The following is an 8581-nucleotide window of genomic DNA, read 5'->3' as shown; positions in this document are numbered from 1 at the left end:
TATGATACCCAACAGCAGCAGGAGGGAGGGACGGAGGGAGAAAGCGAAGGAGAGGGAACGGGGAGAGGGAGAGAGGAGGTGATTTACTGCTGGCAACATGTGAGTGAACAGCCAGCCCTGTGATACCCAACAGCAGGAGGGGGGAACGGGGAGAGGGAGCGAAGTGGCGGGGTAGAGGAGGTGAGGGAGAGGGAATGGGGGAGAGGGGGAGAGGTGGTGGGGTAGAGGAGGTGAGAGAGAGGGAACAGGCGGAGAGGAAGAGAGGGGGTGAGGGAGAGGGGAGAGGGAGAGAGGAGGTGAGGGAGAGGGAATGGGGAGAGAGAGAGAGGTGATGGGGTAGAGGGAATGGGGAAAGGGAGAGAGGTGATGGGGTAGAGGGAACAGGGAGAGGGAGAGAGGTGATGGGGTAGAGGGAACGTGGAGAGGGAGAGAGGTGATGGGGTAGAGGAAACGTGGAGAGGAAGAGAGGAGGTGAGGGAGAGGGAACGGGAAGAGAGGAGATGAGGGAGAGAGAACGGGGGGAGGGAGAGAGGTGATGGGGGAGAGGGAATAGGGAGATGAAGAGAGGAGGTCATGGGGTAGAGGTGGTGAGGGAGAGGGAACGGGGAGAGGGTCAGAGATGATGAGGTAGAGGGAACGGGGAGAGGGAGAGAGGTGGTGAGGGAGAGGGAACGGGGAGAGTGAGAGGAGAGGTGAGGGAGAGGGAACGGGGAGAGTGAGAGGAGAGGTGAGGGAGAGGGAACGGGGAGAGTGAGAGAGGTGATGGGGTAGAGGGAATGGGGAGATGAAGAGAGGAGGCGGTGAGGGAGAGGGAACAGGGAGTTGGAGAGGGTTATTGAGTACAGAGAGAAAGGGTCTGAGGATGGCGAGGCAGGGGACTGGAGGGAGGGTGAGAGGAAGTGGACTGAGGGAAATGGGGAGGGGGAGCAGTGGAGTTGGGGGAGATAGACGATGAGTGAGTGGGAGACAAAGGTAGGGGAAGTTCGGGTTGAGTTGAAGAGGAGGAAATGAGAGATGCAGGGAGATGAGGAATGGGATCAAAAAGCCATTGACCAATCTCGGTGTTCAAATTCCATGCTCAGATGCTAGCGGGAAGGTGAAACTGTGGCACGTGTCGACCCAGAAGTGTCTGCACACAATCGTGGAGAACCAGCAGACGTTAGCAGCAGCATTCAATGCTTCAGGGACTCGCTTTGCCAGTGCAGGGACAGCGGCTTCAATCCGACTGTATGATACAGCCAGTCGGCAGTGCCTACAAACCTTCGCATCCAGGTCTGTCCCAGAGAGAGGGTGTGGGCTTCCCAGAGGGAGCTAGATTCCTGACTCCCCATGGAGGGAGGCTGTGGTTAATCCAGGTGGAGGCAGGAATGTGAGGGAAGGGAGACCCCCCCACCCCGGGAATGGCAAACCCAGCCTGAGCAGCCAAATGGCCTTCTCCTGCTCTTTATTTGTGCATTAGTCGGAGAGAGGGAGAGGGAGTAAAACACAAAGGGAGAGAGAGAAACAGAGAGGGGCACAAAGGGAGACAGGGCAAGAGAGATACAGAGGGGGAGAGAGGGCGAGAGTGAGAGATATGGGGAGGGCAAGAGAGACACAGAGGAACAGGGCAAGAGTGAGAGAGACAGAGAGAGAGAGACACACACAGGGAGAGGGAGAGAGGGCAAGAGAGAGAGACACGGGGAGAGAGAAGGAGACACAAAGGGAGAGGGAGAGAAGAAGAAGTGGGAGAGAGAAACATGAGTCGGAGAAGAGAGATGCAGGAAGAGATACAGGGAGGGAATGAAACAGAGAGAGAGAGAGACACAGAGAAAGGGAGAGAGACAGAGAGAGAATGAAACAGATGAGGCAGGAGTGAAACACAGAAAGGAGGAGTGACACAGAGAGGGAGAATGAAACAGGAAGAGAGACATAGAGGGAGAGGGGGTCGGCGGGAGGACAGCGACATGGGGAGGGTGGTCGGAGAGAGACAGAGACAGGGGGTTGGGCAGAGACAAAGAGAAAAGGAGGTGATGACCTAGTGGTATTGCCACTAGAATATTAATCCAGAGAGTGGGTTTGAATCCTGCCGCAGATGGTAGAAATGGTATTCAGTCTCTATCTGGAATTAAGAGTTTAATGATGAAACCATTATCGATTGTCAGAAAAAACCCATCTGGTTCACTAACGCCCTTCAGGGAAGGAAACTGCCATCCTTACCTGGTCTGGCCTACACGTGACTCCAGACCCACAGCAATGTGGTTGACTCTTAACTGCCCCCTGGGTAATAAATGCTGGCCTGGCCAGAGACGCCCACATTATGTGAATGAATTAAAAGAAAGAAGCAGGGAGAGAGACACAGAGAGAGGGAGAATTAGACAGTGAGAATCTTAGGAGTGGCTACCAAGATATTTGATCTGTTGGTTTTAATGTTCCCAAACCCCGTTAGTTCAGGGAAGATTTGAGAACAGTAAATGTAATTCCGTTGATCAGAAACGAGGCAGGAAGCAGGTTGTGAAAACGAAAGAACTGTGAACACTACAAGTCTGAAACGAAAACAGAAATTGCTGGAAAATCTCAGCAGCATCTGCGGAGAGAAATCAAAGGTAACATTTCAGGTGAAGTGACCCTTCCTCAATACTTGAAGGAAGGAGGCCACTTCGTTTAACATGTATCATAGGGAAATGTTATACGCTATTATTAATGACATTTTAACAGGGCACTTTGGTACGTTGAAGGTAATCAGGTAGAATCAAAGGGGAAATTGTTCCCTTTGCTTAATCTATTGGGTTTCTTTAAGGAGGTAACTTGAGCTGTGGATTAAGGGGAACCGGTGCATGGAATGTATTTAGACTTCCAGAAGGCATTTGATAAGGGGTCATCCACATCGAAGATTATTGCTGAACATAAAAGCTTATAACATCAGCGTGGAGTGTTTGGCTGGTGAATGACACATAAACAGTGCAGATGGGCTTGTGGGGAGGGGTGATGATAAGTAAGTTGTGGCCAACACAAAAATTGTCTGCGTGGATGACAGTGAGGTGAAAGGTGTGAGGTTACAGGGAGGTATAGATGGATTGGTCAGATCAGTGGCAGATGGATGGTAGGACATTAGAAAGCTGAAAGGAGCAGAGGGATCGTGGGAGCTTGTCCACAAATCCCTGAGGGCACTTGCCTTTATCAACCGAGATTATTAGAGCAGGGAGTTCATGTTGGAGCTGTACAGGACCTTGGTCTGGCCACAGCTGGAGTAGTATGTACAGTTCTGGTCACTGTGCTATAGGTAAATGTGTTTATGTGGTACAGAGATTCACTGCCTGAGATGGAGCATCTTAGCTATGAAGAGAGACTGGGATAGGCTTGGGACTTTTTATTGTGGAGGTTGAGAGGGGACCTGTCTGAGGTGTATAAGATTATAAGGGGGATGGTCACATTGGATAGAGAGCACCTATTCCCCTTAGCTGAAGGATCGATAACACGGTGGGGCGGGGGGTGAGTGGTGGTGCTGATCACTGGCTGGGCCCAGCATTTATTGCCCGTCCCTAATTGCCCTTGGAGAAGGTGGGGGTTAGCCGCCTTCTTGAATCACCGCAGTCCCCCGTGTGGTGTAGGGACACCCCTGCAGAGTGCTGTTAGGGAGGGAGTTGCTGGATTTTGACCCCACCCACCAGTTAATGCCGGAGATCCCACCCCAACACAATCTGCGGTTCACTCCAGACTCTGCCCCCCACCCCAACCCTCCTCTCCAGTCCCAGATTCACTCTGAAATTGTTTACAATTCACTTTAGCCCATCTCCAACAGTCATGGATGGTCATCGGTCCCGTGTGTTCGCAGTGAAATTTAACCCCCACAACTTGACAGAGCTGGTTTCAGGAGGATGGGACGACACTGTGCAGGTAGGAGGTACAGACCCGAGGCTGGGGACAGGGACATGCTGTGTGTGTGGGCTCTGCGGTTGCCATTTGTACAGGATCCCCGGGGGGTGGGTATTGCTGTGTGCACGGGGATCCTGGGTGAGGGTTGCTGTCTGTATTGGGGGGTTGGGGGGGGGGGGGAGGAGGATGGTGTGTGTAAGAAGAGGGTGGGATTTACTGTCTCTATGGGGGACAATGAGGAACCACAGGAGTCCCATTTCTAACTAATGGTTTGTCTCTCTGTGTCTGTGGAATGAAGCCTGTGTTTCTCTCTGTCTAGTTCTGGACTGAAAATCATCCCCATTCACTCAGGTACGTTACTGGGATGGGGACAGTGACTGGGATCAATACCGGGAGACTGTGTAACGACCGGGGAATGGGTACACTGACCGGGAGACTGTGTAACGACCGCGGGACGGGGACGGGGAGACTGTGTAACCACCGCGGGACGGGGACTGGGAGACTGTGTAACGACCGCGGGACAAGGAGACTGGGAGACTGTGTAACGACCGCGGGACAAGGAGACTGTGTAACAACCGCGGGACGGGGACCGGGAGACCGTGTATCGACTGCGGGACGGGGACCGGGAGACTGTGCAACGACCGCGGGACGGGGACCGGGAGACCGTGTATGGACTGGGGGACGGGGACCGGGAGACTGTAACGACCACAGATGGGGACGGGGACAGGGCGACTGTGTAATGACCGTGGGACAGGGACCGGGAGACTGTGTAACGACCGTGGGACGGGGACAGGAAGACTGTGTAATGACCATGGGACGGGGACTGGGAGACTGTGTAACCATTGCGGGACGGGGACACTGTGTAACGACCGCGGGACGGGGACGGGGACCGGGAGACTGTGTAACCACCGCGGGACGGGGACGGGGACCGGTAGACTCTGTAATGACCGCAGGATGGGGACCGGGACCGGGACCGGGAGACTGTGTAATGACCGCGGGACGGGGACAGGTATGGGGACCGGGAGACTGCGTAACGACCGTGGGACGGGGACCGGGAGACTGTATGTTATTGCTGGATCTCTGTCCAGGTTTTCTAACATTTAATTTTGATTTCAGGAGAATATTTGGCCCCCACCTGTGTGGTGACTCTCTGCAGATTCATCCTGTGACCAATGAAATTCTGACAGGTTCGTGGAGGAGGGAGAACAGTTTGGAGGTGAGCACTGAGGGAATACAGCATTGAGGGGATAGATACAGCCTCGAGACTGTGGGATGAAGTTGAACTTTTCCATGTCACTTAGCCAGGGGTCAGAGATAAGGACAGATTGAAGAAGTTTGGGACTGTTCTCCTCAGAGTGAAGGAGGTCTAATAGAGGTTTTCAAAATTGTGGAGTGGAGGCTGGACAGAGCAGACACAGAGAAGCTGTTCTGTTTGGAAAAGGACCAGGAACAAGAGGAACATAGATTTGAAGTCACGTGCAAAACGAAGTTAGGATGTACCCAGCAAATGGTTAGGGCCTGGAAATATGATCGACCCAGGGTGAACCGAGGCATTCGAGAGGGACATGAGAGCAACATGGTGTTCAGTGACATGGGGAGAGGCAGGAGACTGACACTATTTAAGGGAACCACTAAACCCTGTTTAGCGATCCCAAACCTGACTGCCCTCACTGTGTTCTGTCCCTCAGGTCTGGGATTATCAATCGGGAGAGAAGATTCAAGATATTCCTGAGGAGAATGGTGCTTACAGTCTGGTAAGGTCAAAAACTGGAGTTTGGGTCCCTCTCCCTCCTCCCCCCCACCCACTGCCCCCAGCTTGGGGGCCTGGTGACGGTGGTTGTGTGGGGTCAGCTCAGAGTGAGTGAGTAGGTCTGTGTGTGATGTTCTCGTTCTCTCTCTCTCTCTCTTTCCCTACCCTCTGGCCACCAGACGTACAGCTGCCGCTGGCTGGGACCTGACCATCTGATCGCTGCAGGGACCAGGAGCAACGTCTGTCGTCTGGTGCATCGGGAAACAATGACGGTGAGTGTAATAGGGACAGGATGTCCCTCAGCATCCATCCCCAGCCTCCTCTCCACTTACTTCCAGCTGCTGGGAAATGCTGAGCAGCTGAGTCAGCGGCAGGTCTTGTCTGATTAATGTTTCTCTCTCTCTCTCTCTGTATCCAGACAGTGGGTCGGTTCGGGAACCTGCCCCGAGGGGTGTACAGCATTGACGTCTCCACAGACCGATCTGAGAAATCAATCGTTGCCGTTTGCAGCGAGAACTACGTTTACCTTCTGGAACATCAGCAAGTTTAACTGATGTAGACTCCATTCACCATCTCAGTAAGAGACACACAGAGAGACACTCTCAGTAAATTTCTGTATTTTTTTCATTTTTTTTTGCTTCCTGTAAGTTTCTGATGTTGCCAACATTGCGAGTGAAATCGGAGGGTCGCTATCAACGATAAGATCCTTTTGAATCGCATCGATCGCCTTCAAACATAGAAAAAAGGGAGGATCCGGGCTGATCCCCTGCTCTCACTTGTCTCCCCGAGAACTATCTCTGACTCCTCCCTGAAAACAGTCGGCATTTCAGCCTCTGCTCTCTGTGGCAGGGAGTATGTGGGGAGCTGTGTGTTTTGTTTTTTGGCAGGTGAGTGAACAGGACACCAAGAGATACCGAGGTCCCAATCTTTTATACACCACCACAGTGACACAATGAACAGAAACAGCATATCTTCACTTCGAGAAAAGCAGTGACAGCATCACCCAGACAAAAACCAGCAGGCAGACAGGACACAGTCCACCCAGAGGTGGGCGGGAGGGAGGGAGGTGGGTGGAGGAGAGGTGGGGTGGGGGGGTGGTTGCGGGGCTGGGGTAGGAGGAGTGAGGGAGGAAGGAAGGATGTTTGTGCTCACGGTGGGGGTCAGGAGTAGGAGAGTTGGGAGCCGTTGGAGATTTGGGAAGTGACGCTGGTGCTGCGGCCGATCCCAGCCTCAGCCTGTCCTCCTGAAGCCGTTTGGTGAAGGGCCTGGGGGCTGCTGCGAAGAACGAGGCTGCTCCCCCGTGACCCGGGGACGGGGCCCGGGTGAGCCCAGGAGCCCGTAGCCAGCGTCGGCTGCTGTCTCCAGGCCTGAGGTGTCCCCGAGCCGGGCCCTGGGCCTGGGCCTGGGCCTGGCCCAGACGCTGCTGTTGCTCCCTCTCTGCCTCCCACCCCTCTGCTGGCTCCTCGGCTGACCTGGTACGAGTGGGTGAAGGCGGAAGCTGGGGGGAGGCTGCTCAGGGCCATGTTACTGAAACCCAATCGTAAACTCTCCGAGTCAAAAGCTTCGATCTCCCGCGCTTGTCGTTCCAGTAAACTCCGAATACGCTCCGTCCGCTGGGTCTGTAACGTTAGCATCTCCTCCTCGATCTGCAGAGCGAGAGGGGGCACAGGTTTAGAAGCTGCACCGTGGACCCCCCAGCCCCACCAACGATCAACAGGACGGGGAATTGAAGACTACACCGTGATCCCCCCCGACTGACAGGACAGAGTTACAGAGCACACTGTGACACCCTCCCCCACCTCAACCCCGATAGACAGGGTGGGGGGTGGTTTTGAGAGCGCACTGTGACCCCTCCTGACCCCGACAGACAGGATGGGGGGGGAGGGTTTAGAGAGCGCACTGTGACCCTGACACCCCCCCCCACTCCATCCCTGACCCTAAATCAACAGGACATGGTGTTACAGACCGTACTCTGATAACCATGACAGGACAGAAGGGATCAGTTACTGCACTGTGAACCCAAAGGACATGACACAGGGTTAGAGACCATTACTGTGACCACTGACCCCGATCACTAATAGACCATACTATGACCCTTGATCCTGCCCTTGGTGACTACACCTTGATCCCAATACAAACCCCCCCCCATTCAGAGCACTCTGCCCGTCGCCCAGGCACTGACCCTCTGCTCTAACAGTGCCCGCCGAATGGACACTCTCTGCTCCAGCTCCTTGGCCTCCCGCTCATGCTGCGCCTCAGTGTGCATCTTGATCTTGCTCTGGTAAGCGTTCAGCAACTCGAGCTCCTGCTGCAACTGTGCTCTCAGGACCTGGTATTCGGAGTCCTGTGTCTCATCGAGACGGAGCTACACAAACAAACGGGAGGGACGGGGAGGGAGACAGAAGGAGAGAGAACGTAGACGGAGGAAATAGGGGGGGATTCCAAGAGAAATCGGAAAATATTTTACAGAAGCAATTCAGACCCCAGACAAGAAAACATCATGAAAGTAAAAGGATAAATAACGCTCGCCAGCTCCCTGCCCCCGCCCCAGGGGGGTAACACTGAAGTGGTCGGTACTCACTGCCTGGGTGGACAGCATCTCATTAATGCTGTGGTCATACTGCTCAGCCAGAATGGCTAGCTTTCGAGTTTGCTCATCCTTCAGTCGTTTCAGCACAGCCTTGTGCTCACTCTTCACCGTCGTTTCAAGGAGATGGTTCCGCAAAGCCTTATACTGTCGAGTCTGAATCTTACATGTGTCCTGGAACTGCTTCTTAATCTGCAACTCCTTCGACTGTGATGGGGGAGTGGGGGTGGGGGGGAGAAAACGGGGAGTGAGGAAACAGCAGACGAGAGAGGGCATTCAGTAAAAGGGGGAGAGAGAGAGAGGGAGGGAGAGACACAAAGCGAGAGGGAGGGAAGAGAGCACAATGTGACTCTCAGAATTTGGCGAGTTGTGGGGAGGGGGGGAATAGAGAG

General features: G+C 54.0%; 2 protein-coding genes across 4 annotated transcripts in view; one reads left to right on the top strand and one right to left on the bottom strand.

The window, feature by feature from the left end:
- The window catches only part of LOC109925824 (dynein assembly factor with WDR repeat domains 1-like), an 18600-nt gene extending 12367 nt beyond the window's left edge, over positions 1 to 6233 (top strand). Inside the window, exons 5-11 of the mRNA XM_048620918.1 lie at positions 1083 to 1272; positions 3765 to 3873; positions 4172 to 4203; positions 4969 to 5068; positions 5541 to 5606; positions 5782 to 5874; positions 6021 to 6233. Coding sequence (XP_048476875.1) covers positions 1083 to 1272; positions 3765 to 3873; positions 4172 to 4203; positions 4969 to 5068; positions 5541 to 5606; positions 5782 to 5874; positions 6021 to 6152 — 722 coding nt within the window. The 3' untranslated portion in view covers positions 6153 to 6233. The remainder of the gene's footprint in view (positions 1 to 1082; positions 1273 to 3764; positions 3874 to 4171; positions 4204 to 4968; positions 5069 to 5540; positions 5607 to 5781; positions 5875 to 6020) is intronic.
- LOC109925823 (serine/threonine-protein kinase TAO2-like) overlaps positions 6204 to 8581 on the bottom strand; it is a 17955-nt gene continuing 15577 nt past the window's right edge. For all 3 annotated transcript variants that reach the window (XM_048620966.1, XM_048620965.1, XM_048620967.1), the window contains 3 exons: positions 8184 to 8396; positions 7785 to 7967; positions 6204 to 7248 (listed from right to left, as the gene is read on the bottom strand). In XM_048620966.1, the coding sequence (XP_048476923.1) occupies positions 6763 to 7248; positions 7785 to 7967; positions 8184 to 8396 (882 nt within the window). In that variant the 3' untranslated portion in view covers positions 6204 to 6762. The remainder of the gene's footprint in view (positions 7249 to 7784; positions 7968 to 8183; positions 8397 to 8581) is intronic.

This window comes from Rhincodon typus, chromosome 49 (assembly GCF_021869965.1).
Source record: "Rhincodon typus isolate 14 chromosome 49, sRhiTyp1.1, whole genome shotgun sequence".
In the NCBI taxonomy this organism is placed as follows: domain Eukaryota; kingdom Metazoa; phylum Chordata; class Chondrichthyes; order Orectolobiformes; family Rhincodontidae; genus Rhincodon; species Rhincodon typus.
This window is presented reverse-complemented; position numbering and strand designations above follow the sequence as displayed.